The sequence below is a fragment of the Lethenteron reissneri genome, chromosome 3 (genome assembly GCF_015708825.2).
Source record: "Lethenteron reissneri isolate LAM-NWPU_2019-01 chromosome 3, ASM1570882v1, whole genome shotgun sequence".
Taxonomy (NCBI): domain Eukaryota; kingdom Metazoa; phylum Chordata; class Hyperoartia; order Petromyzontiformes; family Petromyzontidae; genus Lethenteron; species Lethenteron reissneri.
The window spans coordinates 13009560-13037335 of NC_083781.1; the positions used below are offsets into that span (position 1 = coordinate 13009560).

The window sequence follows — 27776 nt, forward strand, 5'->3', positions numbered from 1 at the left end:
TTTCTTTCTCCACGAGGTTCAGGGTTGTTTTATTTCACGGCACGGGTCCACATCTTGATCCTCTCTCCAACTCCGCCACACGCTCCCTCCCTCTTCTAACCTCTTCCTGAATCAGCTGCTCGTCGCACTCCGTCTCCAACAATCATCGCCTCGCTTTCTCCACCCCACCCACCCACTCACCCACCCACCCTCTCTTACTCCACCCCACCCACCGACCCACCCACCCTCTCTTACTCCACCCCACCCACCCACTGACCCACCCACCCTCTCTTACTCCACCACACCCACCCACTCACCCACCCACCCTCTCTTACTCCACCCCACCCACCCACTGACCCACCCACCCACTCAGTGACCCACCCACCCACTGACCCACCCACTCAGTGACCCACCCACCCACTGACCCACCCACTGACCCACCCACCCACCGACTCACTGACCCACCCACTCACCCACCCACCCACCGACCCACCCACCTACCCACTGACCCACTCACCCACCCACCCACCGACCTACTGACCCACCCACTGACCCACCCACCGACCCACCTACCCACCGACCCACCCACTGACCCACCCACCGACCCACCCACTCACCCACCTACCCACCCACTGACCCACCCACCCACCGACCTACTGACCCACCCACTCACCGCTGCCCTCGTCCTCATTGCCAGGCTGCCATGGCGGCGTCGCTGGGCTCCTCCGCGCTGGACGCCCTCTCCTCGACCCTGATCTCGCCGTCGCTCTCCACCTGCCTCGTCTTCCTCGCCACCTTCCTGCTGCTGCTCGAGTGGCGCAAGGTCCAGCGGCCACGCGGCTTCCCGCCCGGCCCCACGGCGCTGCCCCTGCTGGGCAACCTGGGCTCCCTGCCCACGCAGGAGCCCGGCACGGCCCTGCACAAGGTGGCGAATTCTTGTTGTTCGGTGACGGTCACCGCATCGCGTGGCGCTTTCAGACGCGCTTCTGCGGCCGTCTGGAACGCTCCTCCTTACGATATTAGGGGCCGTCCATAAATGACGTCACGCGATTTTGGACGATTTTTGACCCCCCCTCCCTCGTCACACGACGTCACAAAAAGTGAGACCCCCCCTCAAATATGACGTCACAAAGCTCTATGGACAGACTGCCCCCCCCCCCAAACCATATTTCTATTTTGAAAATAAAACATGCTTCAAATCGCTTTAAACTATTGTCATTGTAGTGCGTATTTGAAGTGGCGCTGCACTCTGATGTTGTAGGAGTGTTGTTATAACAATTAGTGTTGTTATAACAATTCTATATTTATTTAAAGTTGCGCATTTTGATGTGACGTCACATTTCTCAACCCCCCCCCCCCTCGTCACACATCGTCACAAAACTGACCCCCACCCCCCTAGGTGCGTGACGTCATTTATGGACGGCCCCTTATGAAGCCGCTGTAATTATGCACTTTTAAATCATCTCGATTGAAAGCTCATTTCTTTGGGGCTGCTTTTTGTGTTTAGCCAACTGTCCTCCGATGAGCACAGTTGGCTACGTACGGTGCAGAAGAAGTTCAAACTACATATACTGTACATACATCTGCTTCCGTGGGGTGGAAGCAGATTGCGTCGCTCCGTGGGAGTTCTCATGGCGTGATAACTGCTCGCAGAATTTGAAAGAAATTGTGGGGAAAAAATTAATTTCGTAAATTATCACCACCAGAAAATCGTACAAGATTGCTTTAGAAATTCAAATTATTTTATGATGTAATCACCCCTAAGTTTAGCAATAGGGAGACTTGAAAAATGTATTTTGCACTTATCCAGGTAAAGCTTAGTATGTTCTGGCAACAATGGTAAACACAACCCTTGGGATTAAAAAAATATTCCAAATGTCTCACAAATCATTCATCCACAACAGCAATTACCCCTTGCCCCAAACTATCAGAAAATAAGAGGCGTTCAAATGAGCGCTGTTGGCTATGTACGGTGCGAAATAAGTTCAACATATATATACCCAGGGTGATCAAGGTTCTTTCGGTAAAGTCACGTAGAAGGGAAATACCGAAAGACCCAAGAATATGAATCCCTGCAATTACGAAAGCTTTAAATCAAAATTTAACCGGTGGCTGTTGTTCGATAACTGGCCACATCATCGGAATGTGCTGCCCCATCTGTATGCCAGTGGGATGGTCCAGCGGTTCAGCTATCGGCTCGTAATTAAAGAGGTTGCGAGTTCAAACTCTGGTTGGGTTTTAATTCAGCCCATCATCCCTCCGGGGTCGATAATATAGTTACCATTTTGTGGACACGTCAACAGCGGTTGGTCTATGGACAGACTCCCCCCCGCCCCGCCATAGGAATGCAGAATTCACCACCACTGACTCGGGGCTGTGAACAGGCGATGACTGTCGACTCGATGCTCACGTGAGCAGAAACCATAAATCGCTTCGCCTTCGACGTCTGTACGCAGCTCTCGAAGCGCTACGGGGACGTGTACAGCCTGCTGCTGGGCCGCGAGCTGTGCGTGGTCATCAATGGCTTCGATGCCGTGAGGGATGCGCTGGTGAACCACGCCAAGGAGTTTGCCGACCGCCCCTGGATGGCGATGATTTCCAAGATCACGGAGGGCCTCGGTGAGCCGCTCGACCCCTTCCGCTCTTTGTCCACGTGGCATTTGAAGAGCGACGGCCTCTCCACCACGTGCTTGCTCTACGTTGCTGTGAAGTAGGGCCATTACCTGAAGCATCGCCTAGTATATTTATACTTTTTTTCTTTTTTAAGGCAGTGGTATTGACGAATGCGTTGTAGTATTTGGGACAATATTAGGTTTGAAGTGAAAATTGCGTGAAACCTAATCGTCCTGCAGCCCATCTTCACTGGCGATTCCCTTCTGCAGAAACATTGTGGCACAGGAATAGGATCCGTTATGAAAAGTGCCAGTTTACGTATTTGGTGTTTATGGAAATGCCGGCATGGCATACCGTCGCATAGCGGCACTTTTCCACTGCTTATTGTAGATTGGCGCTGAGTCCTGGAAACCATTCGATGGTGTCAGGAGTTGCTTCCTGTATAGCAATCGTCGCTGCTGTGTAAGTGCCGCGGTAGCAAGATGTTAAATCCCTCACTAGGTATGCAGGAGGTCGTGGGTTTGATCACGACCTTGACGCCTGCTGCTGTATATTTGGAGTCTGCGTGTCTCTCTCCCAGTGGTCGTGTGGATTTTTCTCAGGGTCCTCCAGTTTTTCCCTCCACATTTAGAATCCAACATCACACATTTTGAATATTTGGCTGCTATAAATTTCCACGTGATGATAAGCCACTTCGTTGAGCTATCATTTGTGGCCAGGTCGCTTCTCAAAAAGAGCTAGATAGATGAGTGGGCCTTACCTGGTAAAATAAAAGTTTTAGTTCAGGACGTCCATCGTGAAAGATGGAGCGATGAAATGGGCTCGTGTGAGCGTGCCGGGCAGATCGTCGCAACGCGAGGCCGTGAGAGATGGCGAGGGCTCGGGTGGGGGGTGCTCATCCAGAAGAGGATAGATCATAGCTGACGATTAATTAATGAAATCTATTATAAAGCGATGATTGTTTACATCTCTGAATGTTTAGTATACTGGCAGCAGGGCCGTACAGAGGTTCCTAGAGGCCACTTGGGGTCGCCACCTTACTCCATCATTCACAAACCTCTTCTACCCGCTCCTCTGGGCGGCCGTGGAGGGCAGATGCTGGTTATGTGATAAACAGATTGAATTTCCACGTTCGCAATTCGGCAACTCTTAAAAATGTCCCCGCTCCTGAAGAAAATAGCCACACTCCCCCCCCCCCCCCCCCCCCGTGTGTGTTGTTCGAACACGATACACTTGAGAGGCGAACAAAAACAACAATTGCAAACCCAGACTTGCTAGGTCAGCAGCGGTACGGCTGTAGATACCCGACATCGCGCGGCCAGACTTGAACGTGCAATCTGCAACGGTCGCTTCGCTGCAGGCATCATCACGGCGGGGTACGGCCACAGCTGGAAGCAGCAGCGGCGCTTCGCCCTCTCCACGCTGCGCAACTTCGGTCTCGGCAAGAAGTCTCTGGAGGAGAAGATCAACGAGGAGGTGGCCATCCTCGTCCAGACATTCCGGGAGTCCGGTGAGCGAGCGAGCGACCGAGCGAGCGCACCAACACTTGGGAACGCGAGCCGCATCACTCTGTTGAGCCCCAAAGCATCCTCCCATCCCCAGCGCCCCCCACTATAATGATTTAATTCGTCTTCACGGGCCGTCGTAACAAAACACCAGCCGACCGGGGAACCGCGAAGTCATGCCAGCCCAGCTCCGCATTTCCACGCCCATCGCACTCACCTCCCGCAATTTTCCTCCCGTCTTGCGCCGCCTCAACCCAGTGCTCAGCACGATAGCCATCGCATACCACTCGCGTGAAGCGATGCATTCCGATTGGCACGTTTGGCTACGTACGGTGCGAGAGAAGCTCGACATGCCCGTACGTACGTACGAGCTGCCGTTGAGTTAAGTGGCAAGTCGCCCGAGTGTGCGTCGTGCACAAAAATGCGCCATTTTATTCCGTTGGCTGTTTTACTGTACCCAACCAGATGTGAACTAGACGTCTGTGGGGGGGGGGGGGGAAAGAGCTTTATAGCTCATCGGATTCCTCCAGTAAAATAAATATTCTGATCTTGACCTACTGATTGGCTCACCGTTGTGTATGCATGCTGCCTGATGTGCAGAGGCGGAGATCAAATTGAACCAGCAATCTCTGGATTGCGAGTCCAGTGTGCTTGCCACAAATGAACCACAATGCCTTGCTGATCTCGTCAAAACAATCAAGCGAACTCCGGTCATCCTCGCAGCAGCGTATTTTGGCTGACCATCGAACAAAGGCGGCGGTCACCGCACCGCGCAGTGCTTACAGAAGCCACTGGGCTATTCACTCTTAATTGAAAACTAATTTCTTTCTAACTGCTTGTTGTGTTTAGTTTGTTGTCCTTCCCACGCAACTCCGATTAGCACGGTTGGCTACGTACGGTGCGCAAGAAGTTGAACATACACGCGCACATTAGATCACTGCAGTAGCGTAGTGGAAATCGCTGTTGGCAAATGTTATCCGTCGTGTCTGGTTGCAGCTGATGCCTTCGACCCCCACTTCAGCATCAACAATGCCGTGTCAAACATCATCTGCTCAATCGTGTTTGGGAACCGCTTTGACTACGACGACAAGCGCTTCCGCGACTTTCTGCAACTCTTCGCCGATAACTTCAGGATCGAAGGCGGCTGGAGAGGGAAGGCAAGCGGAGTTGAATCTTCAACGAGCGTTCGCTTATAAGACTTTTATTTGAAGTGTTTGTCGTGCCGGGCCGGCCCGGTGCTGCTCTGAGAGGTGCCGGGTTGCTTTTTCCACTGCACAACCCGAGCCGTGATGTTGGCGTGCAGCCGACGTCAAACGCGACGAACGAGTCGAGACACGGTTAGGTGAAGCGGTGACGCTGCGTTTTTTTTAGTTGTACTCACATTGCACGCACGACGAATGAAGGTTTGTTAGTAGGCATTGTGTCAGGCGTTTCACTCCACGTGTTGGGAGCTTCTTCAGGAACTGAATGTCCACTTCAGGAACTGACTTCACTGAAGAAGATCCCAGCATGTGGAGCTAAACGTTGAACATCGTGCCACGTGGGCTGTGCTTGAAGGCGAATGCACGCAAGATGCTTTTATTCGGCGAGAACACGCTCAAGCCGGTTGGGCGGCAACGACGACACTTTGATCACGGCGTGTAATCTGTGCCGTCAGTTCAGACGACTCAGCCCCGAGGCTTGCGACGTGGCCGAGCGTTATCGCGTTTGCCGCTTCTTTGCGGCTCAAAGCCCTGGCCGCCCCAGTAAATACTGCAGGCGCGTAGCCGCCAAAAAACGTGCGCCCTCTGCGTTACGGTGGACGTTAAAGATCCCGTGACGCTATCTCAGAAGAGAGAAGTTGGCCACGTGTGCCGGGCGTCACCGTCCAAATGAGAAAAATGTACCGCACATCAATTAAAGGTAAAAAAACAATTGGCAGCATCGCCCGCCGACTGGCAGACCAGTAGCCCCTTGTGCCATGTTCACCTTGTGCCGGCACTGGAACAACTGCCGTCAGTGGGATGTTCGTAACGTCGGGGATGTTTGTAACGTTATGGGCGCAATGTAAACGCACGTTTTTGGATGGTCTAATTTCTCATGCCTCTCCGCAGATATGCATATTCATGCCATGGCTGGAAGACTGGCCCGGCCCTCACCAGATTATCTTCCAGAACGCGGACAAAGTGAAGCTGTTCTTTCAGGAGCGCATCCGTGAGCACCGGCAAACACGCGAGGCCGGCCGACCGCGGGACCTGATCGACGCCTACTTGGACGAGATGGAGAAGGCGAGACTTTCCACAGTTTTTTTTTACGTCTTTTTAATTATTTGTGTATATTCATTATAAGTTTTTATTTTATTTTTTGTAACACAACGAGGGCACGGTGTCACAATGCGCTAGAAGCAGTCCTCGGCGCAAACTGAACTGGCATCTCTCGCCCGCTCCAGAGAGAAGATCGCCTCACTCCGACAAGGCCCACACAATTCGGAGAAACCCCGCCCAGAATAAGGATGCCCCCGATTACTATAGACGTTTCGGGCAGTAGCCCTTCTTCATAGCACATCCCGTCCTATTTTGAGGTTTTATTATTTTGTTATGATTATAATTTGTGTACCACTGCCGATGGTGTATCACCAAATAGATTGTTCAATGTTAAAGGCCAGATAGAGTCATCCCACTACAGCCACAAGCCCCGCCCATCACCACAAGCCCCGCCCATCACCACAAGCCCCGCCCATCACCACAAGCCCCGCCCGTCACCACAAGCCCCGCCCATCACCACAAGCTCCGCCCATCTCCACAAGCCCCGCCCGTCACCACAAGCCCCGTCCACCACAAGCCCCGCCCACCACAAGCCCCGTCCACCACCACAAGCTCCGCCCACTACGACCACACGCTCACCAATGTCAGAAGCCCCTCCCCCCCGCTCAAGTAGAAGGTGTCCAAAATTGGGCCTGTAGCTACAGTAAATGGCAATTGGGGGCCAGGGTCTTAGCTAAATGTCTCAAGTTTTCAAGTTTATTTATTAGGTATAGCCCCCATGTAGGAATGCCCCTAAGAGTATTGCGAGGATGTCCCTCCCCATAACCACCCCTGCTCCCGATCATTACGCCGACGACGGGTAGGGCGGCGAGCCCGGACACACCCCCGGTCGGTCCCTAATTTCGAGGGTCTATCCCTCCGGGTTTGTTTCACGTTATTTGGGTTCTTAAATCACGAAAAACGTAAAACGAGGATGCTGCGTTGTGCGCGCCGTGCAGGAGAGCCAGGACCCGGGGTCCACCTTCTCCGATGGAAATCTGCTCAACGTGGTCGGAGACCTGTTCATAGCTGGCACCGAGACCAGCTCGACCACCCTGAGATGGGCCTTGCTCTACATGATGGCCTATCCCCACATCCAGGGTACGGTTTTGTGAAAGCGTCTGACGTCAGTTGTGAATATGCCTCCAGCAACAACAACAACGATTTGGATTTAAATGTGTGTGTTCTGTTATAATGGAATCTCGGTGGTGCTACGGTAAGAGCCGTTGACTGGCCGTTCGGTTCAAATCTTAGTTGGGAGTCAACTCAACTCTTTGGGGGTCGATCAAAATGAGTATCACTTTGTGGGAAGCCAACTTTGATTGTTCCATGGTCCCTACCATGGGAATGTGGAATTTCCATCATTGTCTGAGGGCCAGTAACACATACGAGTAACACCACGTGCTTCTTTGAACAGCGAAACACGAACTTTGTTTCCACGCCTCGTGTTTTGGCTCTAACGGTTTAACTCAATAATGGTCATCGCGCCAGACTTGCGATCCAGAGGTCGCCAATTCGATCCGACCGTGCGGCAGCTGAGACAACGTTGCGCCTTTCTTAAATCCCCCTGCTCCCCTCCCCCCTGTCCACCCAGCAGCATCACCGGTGTGCACCCACAGTTGGTCGATCGGCTGGTAGGTCTTGTGTGGTGGTGGGGTGCAGTGTGGGTACTCCCATCTCTTCTAAGACATCTGGCCACCACGGACGAATAGGCCTAACTGCCCTCCTTAGGAGGAGGCGTTTTCTATAGGTGCCTGGAGTTGGGGGAGGGACCCTTTTGGCCATGAGTGGTGTGAGAAATCAGTTCCGAGGGCTGCAGTTTTACCCCCCTGACAGGTGACCTTGCTGCGAGTGGCGGCTGGCTCTTGGTTTTAGGATGAGGTTTGGCCCGTTGCTCCCCGCACCTGCACTGCAGAGCGCTGTGAGGAGCGGTGGCGCAGCGGTCGGCGCGCTGCGCTTACGAACCCGGCGACACGAATTCGATTCCCGCTCACGACCAACACCGGCGACGGTTATCTGAACCGGTCCTGGGCCTCCCCTAGGTCGACTCAGCCTCAAATAAGTACCTGGTGAGGTGTGTAGTAAACATCGCCAGTGGGGAGATAAAGGCGGCCTGGGGTGGTGCTGGCCACCCACGCTCTCGTGTGCCATGCCGGACTTCATAGGTGCTGCTCGCTAACAGCACTTGCCGCAACGGCTGTTAAGCGTACACGGGGGCTCTTTGGTATGCATGTATGTTGACCTTCTTTCACACCATACGTAGCTTACCACGCTGATCGTTGCAGAGCGCTGTCAGAGAGAGATCGACGAGGTGATTGGCGGCGATCGCTCGCCAAACACGACGGACCGAGCAAACCTCCCGTACACCGACGCTGTGATCCACGAAACCCAGAGGATGGCCAACGTTGCCCCGCTGGGCGTCTTGCATTCTACCACCACCGACGTCAAGTTTCGAGGATACGATATTCCCAAGGTTAACTTGCGTAGATTTAGACACCTGTGTGGGTTTTTTTTATTTTGCGTGCCTGTAAAAGTGACGTTGCTTTTCACGCTAATGTAAAGGAAATTTACACGTTATCGAAATCTATATGATTTTTAAAAAAAATATCTAACTGCTTCTGCCACATTGCGATCTTACATTTACATGCAAATTACATCTCTAGCCCCGCCCACTTACCCTTGGGTTGCACCCATCTCAAACCTATTATATAACCTCTTGTCGCAGCAGCTCTCCCACTATATTTCTCCTGCCCCAGCAGGTCGCCTGCTGTATTTTTTCACCTGAAGATGATTGCTTGTGTTGCGATCGAAACGTCGTGATTTTTTTTCTTTTTTCTATCTCCGTGACTTTACTGAAAGACCCAAAGGGTATGAATTACTGCAGTCACGAAAGCTTTAAGTCAAGATTTGAAATTACTTTTAAGACTTTGACGTCTCTCTTTGCAATGACACCCACAAAATTACTCAATTGGGAGGTTTATCGCAAGAATCGTCCCTCTGCTGTGAAAATTTGGCAGGAGCTTACTGAAAAAGCCATCAAACTCGGGCATTCCTTGGTAAACAAGCATTAAAAATACAACTAAATAGACACGATGTTATGTTTACATACTTACGTAGGTTAACAACTTTCATTTGTCTGCAGGGAACAAAGGTGTTACTTAACCTGACGTCGGTTCTGCACGACGAGACTCAGTGGAAAACGCCGGACGAATTTAACCCCGACCACTTCCTGGATAAAACGGGCCAGTTTGTCAAGCCTGACGCCTTCCTGCCCTTCTCTGCTGGTACGTGGCAATGCCCCCGACTCGTAACACCGCCACCGACTGCCAAGCCGGCGCTCCGAACACCTTTGCACTGCACCGGGTTAGCCAAGGGCCGCCCAGATGCGGGGTGGGCCAAGGGAGGTCATTTTCCCCCGGGGCTCGCACAAAAGAGGACCCCGCGATGGGCCCGTGTTTTTGTCACACGATTGAACAAGGGGAGGCTCACGTGAGCATTCTACTCCCCCCCCACCCACCCTCGGGACAGCCCCGGTGACAGCTGCCGCAGGGGATTTCCTTGGCTAGGCTGCAGAGCATTGGCGCGCTTTGCGATCGGTCGGACGTGATGTAAGTCGGCGTGATTTGCTCAGGCATCCAAGCAAGCGTTCTATAAATACTCTAATCGCTTTTCCGTCCTGTCATACGAAAGAAGAACGCAAATCCTCATTCCCCCCACCCACCCCCAGGTCCCCGTGTGTGCCTGGGAGAGAACCTGGCCAGAATGGAGCTCTTCCTGTTCTTCACGTCTCTGCTGCAGCGCTTCAAGTTCCATTGGCCCGACGCAACTTCTCGGCCCAACTTTGTAGCTGCCGAGGGTCTCAGCCGTGCCCCGGTGTTCTACAAGCTGGGCATCCGCCCTCGCAACACGGCCAAGTGAGCTGTGGGCTCCGAATTCCCCATGAAGTCAAAGTCGATTTCACCTTTTTTTTTGCTTAAACACGTCCGGGTCAGGGGCTCCTTTCTGGCATGAATCCACCACCCAAAGCGCCATCACGTTAATATTAATGGATATAACAGACGATTGTATATGGTGAGAGTGAAAAATAAATAAATTGTACTATTCCCAAGCCTCACACAGCCCCAAGTTTATTTTACGGAATGCATTATTCAAGTAATGTTGAGTTCCTTGAAAGTGGTTATTGTTTTGTGTGTTTCTTAAATTCAAATACGGTTCTTTCCCCCCCCCAACGTTATTCCACTTGTGCTGTGAATCTAGTTTCATGATATGAATTATCCACTGAGAACCATTGCAGAGAAGTGTATCACCCCATGTTAGAGAGCACTGCCCGTGGTAGGAGATAAGAGAGAAATACTTCTGAGTTCCCATCAAGTAACCTAATCCATACACTGGAGTGCTCTTTTACACTCGCCCTTCTGTTATAGGGATGTTCGTCGCATGAAGAGTCAACTCGATTTTTTGTAATTCCCAAAGCTGCAATTTTGTGGAAAAATAAACTTATATTAAAATGTTGTTTTTGTTTGTCGGTGCAGTAAAGTTGTGAATGGGCTGAGAAAAATTAATCGCCATTAACTTGCGTACTCACCTGTTTAATCACGGGTGGCTCAAAGCCAGATTCAAACCCAGGATCTCAGCAGAGGCAAGTCAATCCTCTGAGAGCTGTTTAAATGTTGTCAAATTCCAACTTCAACCACGTCTACGTCGTGTGAATATAGACTAAAACACGTTATTGCAGTTTGTCTAATTGTATTGCAGTGAATTTTTTTGTACATTTCAGTAGTACTTTGGTGAATCACAAACTTTATTTTTACCAAGTTTTTTTCCAGCTCTTTTTTGACCGCTCATATCGTCCCTAAAATAAAATGACAATTTCTCAGCCCAAACTGAGATGATGCTTGCTACCTGCATCGATACGGGAATATCCAACTATGGCGCTTTGAGCACGTGCCTCTATTATACTGGTAGGAACCTCCTGGTTACACCAGCCCACAGGGGATTGATTATTGTGTCCGTCCGTCCTGCAGAGAGGGACTGGGTGGGGAGGGAGGGGCTGGGTGGGTGGGGACGGGCTGGGTGGGTAGGGGAGGGTGGGGAGGGGCTGGGTGGGAAGGGGAGGGTGGGGAGGGGCTGAGTGGGGAGGGTGGGGAGGGGCTGGGTGGGGAGGGTGGGAGGGTGGGGAGGGGCTGGGTGGGGGTGGTGGGGCTGGGGGAGGGGTGGGGCTGGGTGGGGAGGGGCTGGTCACCCCGTGGTGCCCTTATAAAACTCAACGTTTAACCTACTCACGCCGGCTTGTGCCCGCCCTCACAGTCGGGCATATTTGCGGAATACACCACGCCGCTGTTGACTCTGGCCATTGACCGAGCAACCCAACGTTCCTACCAGCTCCCTCCGCAAGACAATGTGTTCCACCGCCGTTTGGTTACATTTGAAGCAACCAAGAAGACGAAGAAGCAAGAGGAAGGGCCGGGTGCCAGCAGATGGTGACGATGATGAAACCGTGAGAGTGGTCCTTGCAGGATGCTTTGTAGCAAAGGGAATTGATAAAGATATAGTGATGACACAATGACCCTCGAAAGGCTTGTCGGCTGTCGTATAAAGGGGACGGTCTCAAGCCCACGTGTGGTCGTGATGAGACCATAAGAACGGGGTCCTTAAACGATGCTTTGACTCTGTAACAATGAGAAAACATCCAATGCCAAATGATGGTGGTGATGCAACTGCGAGAATGGTCCTCGAGGGAGCGTGAGCAGTGACAACAGTGAGCAGTGTGATGAGTGAGCGGTGACAGTGAGTGAGCGGAGCGACCTGACCCATGGAACAACCCACTCCTTTGCCCGGCCTCCACCCCGAGCCCCGTCTGGACGGAACCAGCTCAGACGACGAGGCCCTGGGTGTGTGACGCGTTCAGTGCTGGGCAGGGCCACGTGGCATGCCACGCGCGTGCCACGTCAGGGGCCGTCCATAAATGACGTCACGCGATTTTTGACGATTTTTGACCCCCCCCCCCCTTCGTCACACGGCGTCACAAAAAGTCAGACCCCCCCCCCTCAAATATGACGTCACAAAGCTCTGCCCCCCCCCCCCCCCAAAATAAAACATGCTTCAAATCGCTTTAAACTATTGTCATTTTAGTGCGTATTTAATGTGGCGCTGCACTCTGATGTTGTAGGAGAAAACATTTATTAAAACGTCTATTTAATTAAGTAGAACGTGTTGTATATATTTAAAGTTGCGCATTTTGATGTGACGTCACATTTCTCATCCCCCCCCCCCTCGTCACACATCGTCACAAATGTCTGACCAGTGGCGGCTCCTGCAAAATCTCTCAGGGGGGGGCAAATGTCTGGATGATTGATAAGGATAAGGTCCACCCATGCAATGGATAAATTAACAGCTTAAGCATGTAAAGGCAACTTCACTTCTTTAATATTAATGAAAAATAAAGTGACTCTTACAATACATCTTGTTTGTTTCTATCTCACTATTATTACAATCCACTCAGTTTCTTTTTATTAAAGATTCCACTAGGTGGCGACAAATAATATTGTTGACTGAAACGTGCTTACGTATGATGACGTAAGCACGTTAGTGCGAGCCCTCCCGGAAGCCATAGAGAATGCATTGGAGCGCCCGCCGTTCGAAAAAAAACATCTTTGAATGTAAGTCTATGGGAACACTCTGGGCGATTCTCAGCCAGAGTGAAATCGCCCAAAAAGAGGCGGTACTCCACAGAACGTGACATGACGCTGATTGGACTATATCCAGAGGCACAGTAACGGCTGAGATTGGTGGTGCGTCGCCCAATCGCCCTAATGAAGAAACCGCCCCTGTGTCTGACCCCCCCCCCCCCAGGTGCGTGACGTCATTTATGGACGGCCCCTGACATGCCACGCGCGTGCCACGTGCGTTGTTTTGCGATCATTGAGCAACATAGGCCGTAAGGTGAACAAGGAAAAAGTGGCTAGAAAATGATTTTCGTTCCCACACCTGGGAACTACTTTTTAAATGAATTTTTTCATAGACAAAACCATTTTCGACTTTATGTTAAAAGTTCTCCGCAAAATACCCTGCAGTTTTTTTTCAAAATCCATAAATGTATATAATTGTGAATTGGAAAAAACAAAAATCTTATGCTGCTGGTTTTGTTTGTAACTTTATTTATATACATTTTAGCAACACCAAATATCTCTCAAACTGACACTTATACATGTACCTAAACACTTGAGACAGGTTTTGGTGCATTATATACTCAAGTGTGAATGTAGACCATGAAAGATGGCAAATTTGTAGACAATATGCTTCAACTTCACGGATTGGCACTAAGCTAAATTAAACATAAACATTTAAAATTTAGCAAAACTGTGATGTTTTGTACATCAAAATTTTCAGTAGGTACTGTGTAATCACATAAAGATACAAATATAAGCACACTTTGGCCCAAGTTGGCTGAAATGACTCGAAATGCTACACTGTCCCCTTGTTTTGGAATGCTGCCAAAAAAAATTACAATTCTACCACAGATTCTTTACAGCTCAAAATCACCCTAAATTATAACACAGTGCATATTTACTCATCGTAATCATCCCTATCACTATCAGAGCCATTATCCCATGTAGGTCTTCTGTTTCCTGTGAAACATTTGCACAATTTTGGCACCGACATAAATCAGTACAAGACAGTCTTGCAGATATACAGGAACATCTTCCAGTCTCACATTTGCTATGCTTGCAACTGCAGTGGACTGCCTGCAACACACTTTCAGGGGCAGGATTTCTAGTCATCCAGGTCACTGTTAACTCACCATCCTCGAGGTGCCATCCATTGCCAACGGGTGAAGGGGCACACATTATACATTTTCAGAGAATGTCTCATTATGGCTGCTTGGTAGTTTGCCCTTTTGCAGTGTTGGTACAGGGCGTCACTTGTAAGGGGCATGGATAGTTCTGGAAAAGCTGACGATGCCATACAGAATGCTTTGATTCTTGCATCGTTCACATTTTCGGCAGATGACTGGCCATATAGGTGGCACACATATGTGCAAAGTAGCTCAAAGGTAGACTGGTCTAGGTTAAAACTGCTGCCCAGATTTGTAAAAGCAGTCAGATATTCCTCTTTCTCACAAGCAACAGAAAATGCCTTTATTTTGCCTTTGCCATAAAAGGCACTTGTAGAGTCACAACCTGAGAAGGTATGGATCCCAATAAGTGCCAAACAGACACTTGTGCCAAGAGCTGACGACACCTTAGCTAAGTCAATGAGCCTTGTTTTGTTGCCAACCCCCGTGAAAAAATACAACCTACATGGTAAATCTGGCTGCAGACTTAAAGCAATCACTGCCACATCAGTATCAGGGCTCTTGATGACTACAGTTTGATATTCCTGTGCAGCATGTTGTGCATGTAAAAACACCCTGGTGTCACATTCCTCATGATCACATGTCAGATCTTCAACAGCACTGAGAGTATGTAAATCCTCCATTACAGTCACGCAGTGACACAGGTCTCCATGTGTTATGTACAAGCTTAAGTCCTTTCCCACAGTGGTAAGATCAGCCTCTCGCCACACAACATAGAGGAATTCTGTCAGTGCTTCTTTGTTTGTTCCATCTGATATAAACTTTTTCCATTGTGTTGATGTCTTATGATCCCGTCCATAACCTTTCACCAGTTGTGTAACACCACCAGCTCTACGTGACCGTTCTAGGTTTTTAATACTCATTTTTGGATACTGGTCAATCACAAAGTCTATCCGTGTACAGTTTGTTTCAGAGCAAGTTTGACTATGTACTGCAGTATGGTCTCTGCAAGCTCTCCAAAGGTACTTGGTATTGACCGAATGGCTTGAATGACTGCCATGCCATCAAAGAGAATAGCTCCACTGATCACTCCATTGATGGATCCTGGGGCAACAACTTTGGACTCAATGAGTATGTCTTGCAGTCCTGCATCTCCAAACCTTTTTTCCTAGAATGCTCAGGTAGGATATGCATGTGTGAAACTCACCGAGTCTAATCGCTTTACGCTGAGTAAAGTCATCATCTTTCTAGCAGATTTGCTGAGCTTTGGCATATATAGCTTCGTCAAAAACTAACACTATATGGTCCAGTTCTAGCTGATTATGAATTTGGACACTTCGCTTCAGAATTGTGTTTACTGTTGACATCTCTGTCGGTGAAGCCTTAATGACTGGAAGATAATACAGTGCTGACTTTTGCAGAGTGCCATCACCTTGAATTAATGTATGTAAACCTGTCCAGCTTGGTATTGTGCATCTTTCAGCATCTATGGACTTTACAAAAACATATGCCAGTTCAGTTTGTACAGCAGACACCGTGTTCAATTTGTATGTGTCCGCCTGTAATGGAACACTTTCCTGATGAAACAAGTTCTGTGGTCCTTGTCTATTAGACTGATGGTACTATTCGACAGGGATGCTAGGGGGTACTTTCAATGAGGGTTTTCCCTTCTGTAGTGGTTGTCTGTTTGTTGTTGACACAGGTTCAACTACAGAACTTTGCAGCATAATCCCATTTGTGTGGTGGGTAGTTCTATGACCTGACAGTGTCTCCTCCCCAAAGTCAATATTGTCCCACACAAGTACTGTAGGAACCTTCTTTGAGAATCCCTTTGGTATTTTGTCTCTGCCCTCTGCTAGTTGAAGTTGGGCAAGGCTAGTATCTAGACTGACAACTGTGTCCCATGCTGCACAATGTCCTAGTCTATTTAGAAGTGACACAATTTGTGATGAACCTGTTAAATGGCGAACCGTTAGACCAAGACACAATGATTTAGGGGTCTGCCTCCGACCCTTAGATGCAAGATACACAATGTCTTGACAGATAGATATCACTTTTAGGTTCAAATCATCTGGAATATCAACATAATGGGCCAGTGTTGGTTCCTCAGTTGCATCAATAATCCAGGAAATCAGATTGTACAGTTCAATTGGAACGACAGATGTTGCCTCGCTCACATTTAAATCATCTGATGTGGGTAGCCACGGGCATTTCATACTGGGAGAGTCACACAGAAGCATCTTTAATATTAATGCCGCACTGTAAAGTGTCCTCGTGTCCTCTGCAGTATTGATGGAGGCCATTGAACTTGGTCTTTGTGGACCAGCTTTTGCACTAGCCCTGTTTTCACAGTTACTTTCGCTAGTTACCTCAGTTGACTCTGTTGTTTCTGTACCTGATGGATGAGGTAGCCTATCAGCTTATCTGCAGACAATGTCTCAACGAAAACCATCTCACTTATGTTGCGCTTCTTGGGGTAGTGAAACACCAGCTGGGGGAAATCACGGGCCAACCTCCTACTTTTAAAATGTGAAAATGTGAGGGAATTATTAATTAATATTTATTAATATAAAATATTGCTAACTCACTGTTCTTCTGAGGTCACAGTAACTGATGCACTAGACTTTGTCAAGAACCTGGTGTACTGTCTATAACAGGCCTTGTGGTATTGCACCTCCAGAGACACACAGTCTTTGTCTCGAATATGCACAAGAATGCTAGTGTCTTCCTTCATCTCAGCAGCTTTCAGAAAATTGCCTGCAAATAAATAAATACTAATTAAACTAATAAAAAACTGTGTTAAGATCTTCTTGGTTCTTTCGGTAAAGTCACGTATAAGGGAATAAAATAATAAAAACAAAACAATAAAATAATTCTCACGACGTTTCGGCCACAACGCAAGCAGCCATCCTCAGGTGAAAACCAGGTCTGTCGAGGCGACAGAGTCTGAATGAAACAGCACACGAGCTTGGAGCATTCAGACTCTGTCGCCTCGACAGACCTGGTTTTCACCTGAGGACGGCTGCTTGCGTTGTGGCCGAAACGTCGTGAGAATTATTTTATTGTTTTATTTTTATTATTTTATTACTTCCCTTCTTCTACGTGATGACTTTACCGAAAGAACCAAGAAGATGAATCCCTGCAGTCACGAAAGCTTTAAATCGAAATTTAACTGTGTTAAGAGTTAAACAATATTGAGTGTTCTGGCTGTAGCTGTATGCAAAACAATGCAAATCTGTCTCTGACTGTAAAATAAACATTACATAAATTATGTAATTGTAATTGAAAGTTAGCCATGGTACCCAGCATAAGGGAATACAAGTTCAAACGTGTGTATGTGTGTTTTGTTTTTACCTACGTGCTGACGTTTCTGCCTGTGAAAGATGGTCCTTCTGGCGTTTGCCTCCCACAGTAATGTACTTGTCCGTTTTCTTACAAATTATGCACAAGGCAGAAAGCTCAGGACCAGCACAAGCTACTGGCAGGCCGGTCCTGGACCTAAGTTTTTTTGCGGGACAATCAACTGCAGCGATACTAACGTTACTACCCGATGGCACAGACTGGCCTTGATCTTTTGCTTCAGGACGCTGTGTGGCCCGTTTCTCGGCCGCATCCAAGCGCTTTTTGTCAATGAAACGCCTGTAGCAAGTGGAGTGAAACCCAGCGTCTTCGGGAACATTGTCAAACTCGATTTCTAGACAATTTGTATGTTTCTGCTATTCTCCGATTCCCACCTTGCAAAAAAAGCCACCGTTTGACGCAGTTTCTGAATGTATCCCACCATGTCCGTGTAAAATCATTTGTTTCTTCTTTCTTTATGGATGTGAGATGCATGTAGCATTGTTTAAAATACTTTTTGCGGACTTTTGAAGGAGGTCTGGCCGTAATTTCCTCCTCTTCACTACTCGACATTGACAACAAGGGCACAGACATCTTGGAGTAATGTTTACCTTTCGTCCCAAAAAAGCAGCCACCTCATTGGTCTAGCGGGAAGCACGTGACGCAAAGCCTCATCACTGATCATCAAAATATTATTACGCGAGGAAAGAAATATTGCCGACTTTAAACAATAATAACAAATAAACTGCAGGATTAGACATGGAGAACTTTTATTTTCACGGCCAACAGCAATAGATCTTTTTATTAGAATAAAAAGAATTTAGTGGCCCATATATGGGAACGGGATTAAACGTAAAACGTCTTCACCTTACGGCCTACTGTGGAGCCGAGCGGGTTTCTTGACGCACGCATGCATCAAGACCACCCACCACCACCCCCGTGAACTTTGTATCACCGCATTCTCTCGCTTTCCCACTGTTTAAAAGTTGGGAGTGTCGCCTTATAAGCCGGTGAGTGAGTGTGTGACCAGAGTTGCATCAAGGTACAGTATTTGGTGGCGGGGAGCGATTGCGTCAGTGGTATAATTCTGTTAACTTCAACACGTGTGTGAGTGTAGTGCGCTACGCTACGAACCCAGGAACTCGAGTTCGATTATTTGAACCGGTCCTGGGCCTCCCCTAGGTCGACTCGGCCTCAAATGAGTACCTGATGTGGTGTGTAAACACCGCCACTGGGGAGACAAAGGCGGCCGGGCGTGGATGTTGGCCACCCACCCCCTCGTGTGCCGTGTCGGCCTTCATAGGTGCTACTCGCTAGCAGCACTTGCCCCTACAGTCTGTTAAAGGCTACATGGGGGACCTTTGTCTTTGTATGACTAGATTTGCATAAATGCGGTGCGACTTTCAGGAGCGTCTAATCATCAGAGGTGTGGACTCGAGTCATGTGACTTGGACTCGAGTCAGACTCGAGTCATGAATTTGATGACTTCAGACTCGACTTGGACTTGCATAACAATGACTTTGTCCCACCTCTGCTAATCATTCCTTAGAATACCGAAATATCTCTGGAGCAAGTTTTCTCCACCGAGCCCTGAACACTATCATGTCAAGTTTCAAGGGTAACTTACCCGCATTGACTGATCCGTACTGAGCACTCCACTCTCGAAGACTCGGCACCATGGGCTGATGTATACACGTGCAGTGTTTTCATTGTTTAAGTTGTGTGTTGTGTATAATGTCGTGGGAAAATATGTCACACTGGAACCAAGCGTAGAGATTTTGTTACTGGTAGGAAACCACCTGGTTCCACCAGCCCACAGGGGATTATTGTGTCCGTCCGTCCGTCGTGCATCCAAAAATGGGAGGAGTGGGGCTGGGTGGGGAGGGTGGGGCTGGGTGGAGGGTGGGAGGGGTGGGGCTGGGTGGGGAGGGGCTGGTCACCCCGTGGTGCCCTTATAAAACTCAACGTTTGACCTACTCACACCGGCTTGTGGTCGCCCTCACAGTCTGGCATATTTGCGGAATACACCACGCCGCCGTTGACCCTGGCCATTGACCGAGCAACCCAACGTTCCTACCAGCTCCCTCCGCAGGAATGTGTTTTGTCACGCTGCAGGGTGCCGGTCGCCCGGCTGGTCACGGCCTTCGGAGCGGGTTTGCCGGCGTCTCCGGATCGTACTCTTTGGTTCTTTCGGCATAGTCACGTGGGTTCGAAAAAATAAGAATAGATCACGACGTTTCGATCGCCACACAAGCAGTCGTCATCAACCCAGACGGTTTGCCCCGTATTCTTGGACAGGGAAATTGAGTTATCAGGTCCATACAGGGTACAGCCGTTTCAATGCGGGCAACATTTTTGTGTCTATTTGTTTGTGTTTCTCCCTTGTGATGGGACTTTGTAGGATAAAACTTCAGATTTCTAAGAGGCACGTGGTGACCAATAAGGTCTGAAGTTGTCTGTGGTAAGGTAGGGCACTGATAAGGGGTTGACAGGTATGGTGTACACTACACTATACACTACTATAAATACACTATACACTACACTACTATACACTATACTCTATTTTGTCAATTTGTTTGTGTTTCTCCCCTGTGATGGGACTTTGTGGGATGAACTTTGAGATTTCTAAGGGGCACGTGGTGACCAATAGGGTCTGAATTTGTAATAAGTTAGGGCACTGATAAGGGGTCACAGGTGATGCCTTCGTACGGCTGATGCAGACGCAGAGCGATAACAGCTGCGAGACGCCACTGAAATCTCGTGAATGTGAACCTGGCCAAAACCTTCAAGAGCAAAGTCTCGCGGCTCGTAACATTTGTTAAGACGTGGCACAAAATCTCAGCCTCGACGAAAGGAAACCGCCCGGGTCGGCATCGAACCTCTCTCTCCGTCGTGAATGAGAAACTGCGGGCCACCTGATCCAGACCAATCGCTTTAAACTATTGTCATCGTAGTGCGGATTTAATGTGGCGCTGCACTCTGATGTTGTAGGAGAAAACATTTATTAAAAAGTATATTTAATTAAGTAGAACGTGTTGTCTGTATTTATTTAAAGTTGCGCATTTTGATGTGACGTCACATTTCTCAAACCCCCCCCCCCCCTCGTCACACATCGTCACAAATGTCTGACCCCCCCCCCCCCATAGGTGCGTGACGTCATTTATGGACGGCCCCTAACTTCTCCGATTTGCGCGTTCGTCTTGTGCCGCCGTGCGTGGTTCTGCACTCAATGAGTGGCTCGGCAACATTTAAAAAAGAAGTTGAGCCGTGGGTTTTTTCAACGCGCGTGTTTTTTTTTTGTCTTTGATCGAAATACTTGGAAAGAAACGTGCACGCGAACACGGCAGGTATACAGCAGATGACAACGCACATTCTGACTGAAACCAAATAGTTACTCTCTAAAAATACAGTTTGCCTGGACATTTTGTCGTCACCAAGACATTCAATAGTGATCCAATTGCCCGCCATATTTAATACATCATCTTCGCGTTCAATCGTATTTCAAATTCAAGTTGTTTGGTTTGTTTCTTTATTAAACGGATGCCCACCGAGGGAGCAGCCAGAAAGATCGGCATGCGGCTCCGGTAGGGCAGGGCAGGTTTGCCGAGCCCTGTGCAAGCTCGTTCGACGTTTCGCGTCGCCTTCGTTGGACGCACCCCAACGATGCCTTGCGACAAAACACATTGGAGATGACGACGACGATGCTGATGATAATGATGTCGATGATGACGACGATGCTGATGATGATGTCGATGATGACGACGACGATGCTGATGATGATGTCGATGATGACGACGGTGATACTGATGATGATGTCGATGATGACGACGATGATGCTGATGATGATGTCGATGATGACTACGACGATGCTGATGATGATGTCGATGATGACGATGACGATGCTGATAATGACGTCGATGATGACGACGGTGATGATCGCGACAGTGTCGCTGATGTAGATTATGACGACGACGATGTGGAGGCTCATCTCCATCACCGCCGCCCTCGTCCTCATTGCCAGGCTGCCATGGCGGCGTCGCTGGGCTCCTCCGCGCTGGACGCCCTCTCCTCGACCCTGATCTCGCCGTCGCTCTCCACCTGCCTCGTCTTCCTCGCCACCTTCCTGCTGCTGCTCGAGTGGCGCAAGGTCCAGCGGCCACGCGGCTTCCCGCCCGGCCCCACGGCGCTGCCCCTGCTGGGCAACCTGGGCTCCCTGCCCACGCAGGAGCCCGGCATGGCCCTCTACAAGGTGGCGAATTCCCGTGCCTCCCTTACACCACCTGTGATGGGGGCTTCATAATCACCTCCGGCGAGGTGGCTCAGAGGGTCAGACCACAGAAGTGGCACCGCTGACAGCCTTGAGTGTCGAAAAATAGGTTTGACCCTTTCTGGCAATACAACAGGTGTTAAGATGTCCAACACCGAAGCGATGCCTTTTCCAAGGAATCAGGTCTGCATTAAGCACACGTACAAGGGTAAAACCTATTCTATATTTTTTCATACTTTGATACTGGCAAAGCAGGTCCCATGACATCCTTAGTATGGTTACGTGTGACGATATAATTCCGGAGCGAACACCTGTGCGGACCGTTAGGAGATGTTGTAAGGTCACGATCCAGCTTCAGGCACCCCACACACCCATGCAAACATTAAAAAAGCTCAATGCTTGTAGAAACTATCCAATGTGTAATTCATACTAACCAATAACGTCCCTGCTACACGAGTAAACAGACTTAGTTTTGAAGTGTATCATGGGCGGTACGCACAACAGTCGAAAACACCGATAAAAATATAATAACACTTATCAATCAATCTTTATTTTTACGTGGCAATATCGCCCTGAATAGAGTGGGCATCAGTGCCACGTCACAGCAGAACGGGGACGGTGCAGGGCCCACGGGGCAACAGGCATTAACAGAGAAACTCGCCTCGCGCTCAGCCATTATCATAATCAGAATATTTATACTGGAGGAGGAATCCGATGAGCTTTCAAGCTCTTTTTCACAGATGTCCAGTAAGGGCACGTGATAAGAACGTTAGAACAACAAACAGTACTAAAACACGGCAATAGTGCAAAGTACAAGAAAGGTGAACAAATCACACAAACAAATATAACACCAAATCATCCCCATCCTACCAGGCAAAGCCCACTGAGACATTCACTTATCAGAAGCGACCTGGGCACAGATGATAGCTCAACAAAGTGGATTATCATTTGGACATTTATAGCAGCAAAATAATCGAAATACTCTGAATGCGTGTTTCTAAATGTGGAGGGAAAACCCAGAGGACCCAGAGAAAAAACATCCACGCGACCACGGGGAGAGAGAGAGACACGCAGATTCGAAATACACAGCAGCAGGCGTCAGGGTTAGGATTGTGCCAGGAGAGGAAGACAACATCTCACCCCCGTGGCGACCACTATTACCCCTAAACTAGATTCGAAGCTTTCGTGACTGCAGGAATGACTCTTTGGTTCTTTCGGTAAAGTCACGTAGAAAGAAATTAAATAATAATAGAATACGACGTTTCGATTGCAACACAAGCAACCATCATCAGGTACAAATGAATGAGAACACAAACATAGTAAACTTGGAAATGTAATGCAATACAACACAGATAATCATTGAACACAGTCGACTCACTGTGTTGTATTGCATTATATTTCCAAGTTTACTATTACCCCTAATCATATACTTACGTGGACAAACGCATGCTGGGAAGCGTTACGTAATCCGTGCATGGTTTTTCTTCGTTGGTTTTTCTGTGGCAGTTGTCAAAAGAGTACGGGGAAGTCTTCAGCATCTACCTGGGCCACACTCCTTGGGTGGTGCTCAACGGGTACGAAGCTGTATGGGACGCACTGGTGCAGCACGCTAAGGAGTTTTCAGACCGTCCGGTGATCCCCGTCATTTCTAAAGTCACCCAGCGACTGGGTAAGCAATAAACAAACACTTACAGAACATTAACATTTCATTTCACTTTGTCTGCTCAGTCACAATGTTAAAATACTACAATACGCAGTCGCGTGACCAGTGCCGGATTAAGCTAGTGCGGGGCATGTAGCATTTGTTATTAAAGGGCCCTAAATAAAAAAAACATGCAAATATTTAAACACACATGTTTAACTTGCATAGTAAAGTGATTGTATTTTTTCACTTGCTATACAGCCAGATAATACGACAAATCGCTAACCTTAAACACCCAGTCGTCGTTCATAAAAGTTGAAGGCGGTATAGTACTATAGTAATAGAGCAAGTGCAGAATCACTGAACCGGAATTGATAGCTTGAAAGCATTTAGCGCGGGGCCCTTGAAAGTGCGTTGTCCGTAGCATGTGTAGCTACTTTGCTATTAGGATAATCCGGCACATTTAACCACCAACAGCGGCAGCAAAAAAATAATAAACCTCATCAGCGTCTTAAGCTGTAGTGGGCGCTGCGGTGGTGAGATGTTAACTACCTCACCTGGTGTAAAAGACTTAGTGGGTTCGATCCCGACCCTGACGCCTGCTGTATATTTGGAGTGTGCGTGTTTTCCCCGTGGTCGTGTCGATTTTTCTCCGGGTCCTCCGGATTTTCCCTCCACATTTAGAAAGGTGCGTTTAAAGTATTTGGCTGCGATGAGTTTCCACGCGATAAGCCACTTCGTTGAGCTCTCATTTGTGGTGAGGTCGCTTCTGAGAAAGAGCTACATAGCTCAGCGGGCCTTACCTGGCAAGATAAAATAAATAGAAAAATAATAGATATTTAACCATGACCTCGTGCAACTGTTTTGACCAATGTCAAGCTTCAGCCCTAGTAGGCCTGGAAGACACAGGTCCAAACGCATGCTGTGCATTCTGACCCACTCGGTTACACTCCGTGTGGCACAAAATGTAGGTTAGAGAGGCAGCGTAATCTGTGTGTACAGTTGTCTCAAAGGTCCTGTAATTATCAGCATTCCAATCAGTTAATAAATAACTCAATTTTAAGGCAGGGAGAGGTGGTGTAACGTTCATCACATTGCAACATGAACCTGGCGACCCGAGTTCAATTACCGGCCGGCCAACGCGAATATCATTTGGCATGGCAAGTGATATCTGAACTGAGTATTCGCAAATGCAATCTCGCAAGGGAAGACAATTATGTGATCTTGTCAATGTATGTATGTTGAACTTCTTACGCACCGTACGTAGCCAACCATCCTAATTCAACAAACACGTTTGTTGAATGAAATATGGGCAAGGTGTTTTATTTATAATTCTGCAGTTGAAATATTAATTTGACGCACAGAGATGAACACAGAAACAAGCGAAAGTTAAACAAATACGTGGAGTGCTTTCCATTCTTTCATAAACAATCACTTTTGGGTCAAACTATTTTGCCTTTCAGTATTGTATGGCTTGGCTGTAATGTTGAATGAAGGTAATGGAGGTTGTTTGACCATTCTTCTCCATGTCGGTCAGTCTGAGTTCTTGAAGATGTTGGAAATTAGAAGTATAACACTGGTCAACACACTTTTTCTGGCATAAGGTATTCCAACGGTTTTAAGGTAATTGTTGGGGTGCTGATTCCAAATCTGGCATCAGTTTTTGTCTATCACATCAAGTTTTTGAGATATCAAATATTGCATTTTCAATAAAAACTGCAGAAGAAAATATTAAATAAATATGGATATCTACATAAAATGATATTATAAACACACTATCCTAAAAATACAGCACCATATTTTAACACTAAAGCAGTCACTGACTCGCAACAACTTGCAATCATAAGTGACAGAGTTAATTCGGGTAAAATCAATGAAAATGGGGTATGCCGATAGCATAAAAACGAGATGTGATAGAGCAAATCTGAGATCAGATTTGGAATCAGCACCCTGAAATTAGTCTAAAACAGCTGCAAAATTCCAGGCCAGAATTTTTTTTTTTTGACCAGTGTAATACAACCTGTGTGGTACGGGACTGCCGGTGAATCTGCGTTCTCTTCCTTGTTGTCGGCAGGGATATTAACGGCTCCGTACGACCACAGCTGGAAGCAGCAGCGGCGTTTCGCCGTCTCTACGCTGCGCAACGGCAATACGTTTCTGAAGGAGAAGATCAGCGAGGAAGTGGCATTCCTCCTCCAGACATTCCGGGAGTCCGGTGAGGGTTTTTTTTTATGTTGGACGCCCCAACGTAGAAGAATGCTACCCTCACAAACAACACGCGCACACTCTCCTGTTTGTAGCAGAGATCGTTACTCGGTGAAGTTGATGAGTCGACTAAAATTATAATTGACTAGCTGTACTACCCGGTTTCGCCCAGGACTTGGATTCACCACACCCGGCCGCCTTTGTCTCCCCAGTGGCGATGTTTGAGGCTGAGTCGACCTAGGGGAGGCCCAGGACCGGTTCAAATAATCGTCACTGGTGGTGGCCGTGAGTGGGAATTGAACTCGGGTCGCCGGGTTTGTAGCGCGGCGCGCTACCCGCTACACTACAATGCGTTACGCTTCCACGTGCGCGGGTCACGTGACAGATGTGACGTCACAGCTCACTTGCCGTGCAAAAAATAACTGCATTATTGAGCTCCCCCCTCCCCCACAAAAAAAAGTGTATTATTATAATTTTTGCATGGTGTACAGTCTGGAAAGTACCCACATGGCAAATTTGCAGTTTGTTGCATGTCGGGAAGTACGCTAAACAATTTGAACAGGCACACATAATCACAACTTTGCCTTTTATATATACTTGAGATGAGATGACTGTGTGTTGTGGCCAATTAGTCGGGGACATTTTCAAAGTTGTCAACCGCCATCGTATCCTGCCCCCCCCCCCCGTGTCGGCTTTCCGCTCTCAGGAGGCAAGACGGTTGAAAATGAATTCATGCCCATTTGTGAAAAGTGACGTTGGTTTGCCACGGTGGCTGACTGCAGGTAGGGTGGTGGATCCTACCTTCACCATTCAAAATGCCGTGTCCAACATCGTCTGCTCCATTGTCTTTGGACACCGCTTCGACTACGACGACTCGCGCTTCCGCCACTTGCTGCACCTGTTGGCTGAGAACCTGCGGCTGTTCAGTGGCTGGATTGGACAGGTGTGTCTGGAAGTTGTTGTAGGCCCAAGTGATAGCTCAACGGGGAGTGGCTTGTCGTGTGGAAATGTTAAGCAGCCAAATAACCATAGACGCGTGATGTTGATTCTAAACGTGGAGGGAAAAACCGGAGGACCCGGAGAAAAATCCACACGAACACGGGGAGAGAGATGCGCAAACTCCAAATATACAGCAGCAGGTGTCAGGGTTGGGATCAAACCCACGACCTCCTGCATACCAGGTGAGGTAGTTAACATCTCACCTGTATGAATCCTCTTATTGCACATAATAATGTCAATTACCCAAGAAAGCCTCACTGAGTCTTTCAGAAGGGTCCTGTTCTGCCCAATGGCAGGTATGGGGGTGTTGATTACACAGGAACTTTCTGATATGGTGTTGAGTTTGGTCACGTGACCAGGAAGTTACGATTTAACATTCTCTAAGCCATGAGGCAGGGTGTCAGCCATTACACAGAGTACAAAATGGAGGCACAAATAGCGTCTCAGTGAAGACAGGTGCTTCTGTTCATTGTGGGACTTTAAGAAGTATTGTCTGTAAGTTCGTTTATGTTCTTATAATACTGAGAATGCTGTTATAATGCTAGGATTACCGTTATAATGCTGTATATGCCTTTATAATGCCGTTAAATTATTATGATAAATATGAGGCCTAGTTAACAACGAAGCCTGCCACTTGCATTATTGTGAATGTTACTTGTAATTGAATAAGTCGAGTCAGAATTGTACCCATGTAACTTTAATGCGATCTTGAGAGCAAGGATGAAGAAGTATCTCATCCACAGTTCAGTGTGATGTGCAGCGTTGTACATTTAGGCTGCAGTATGGTGATTACATGATGTGACCTTATTCAACACGGTAGCTTATTCTCTTGTGTAGCTATTCAGTGCTAATGTAGGTGCCTGGTCCATCCAGGACCTATTGTTGAGTTTCATGTTATCTAAGACAATGTTATGATGCTGAAATATTAATTGTATTGATATTCCAAGTATTAACAGATGCTGTATTTTGTGCTGTGTTTCCATCAGTTTTACCTCGTTCAATTCATTAAATACTTCGGAGTCGGATGTTCACTCTGGCTCTGAATGTTAATTGAATGCGAGGTTAACTACTCGGATAGTGGTGCAACGCAGTGCACAGCCAGGCCGAGACAGGTCCTGTCTTGGGATATTTTACTTATTTGTTTAACGAG

At 48.1% G+C, this 27776-nt stretch overlaps 1 protein-coding gene and 1 long non-coding RNA gene across 2 annotated transcripts in view; both read left to right on the forward strand.

Annotated features, from left to right (window-relative positions):
- Positions 1–27776, forward strand: part of LOC133347984 (uncharacterized) — a 36113-nt gene that overhangs the window by 342 nt on the left and 7995 nt on the right. Inside the window, exons 2-14 of the mRNA XM_061560754.1 lie at positions 677–904; positions 2436–2598; positions 3953–4102; positions 5094–5254; positions 6191–6364; positions 7339–7480; positions 8665–8852; positions 9522–9663; positions 10107–10294; positions 21535–21762; positions 23287–23449; positions 25497–25637; positions 26410–26570. Coding sequence (XP_061416738.1) covers positions 683–904; positions 2436–2598; positions 3953–4102; positions 5094–5254; positions 6191–6364; positions 7339–7480; positions 8665–8852; positions 9522–9663; positions 10107–10294; positions 21535–21762; positions 23287–23449; positions 25497–25637; positions 26410–26570 — 2223 coding nt within the window. The 5' untranslated portion in view covers positions 677–682. The remainder of the gene's footprint in view (positions 1–676; positions 905–2435; positions 2599–3952; positions 4103–5093; positions 5255–6190; positions 6365–7338; positions 7481–8664; positions 8853–9521; positions 9664–10106; positions 10295–21534; positions 21763–23286; positions 23450–25496; positions 25638–26409; positions 26571–27776) is intronic.
- On the forward strand, positions 18220–21448 carry LOC133347009 (uncharacterized). The gene is made up of 3 exons (XR_009755679.1): positions 18220–18523; positions 19915–20005; positions 20660–21448. It is a non-coding gene; the product is annotated as an uncharacterized LOC133347009 (long non-coding RNA).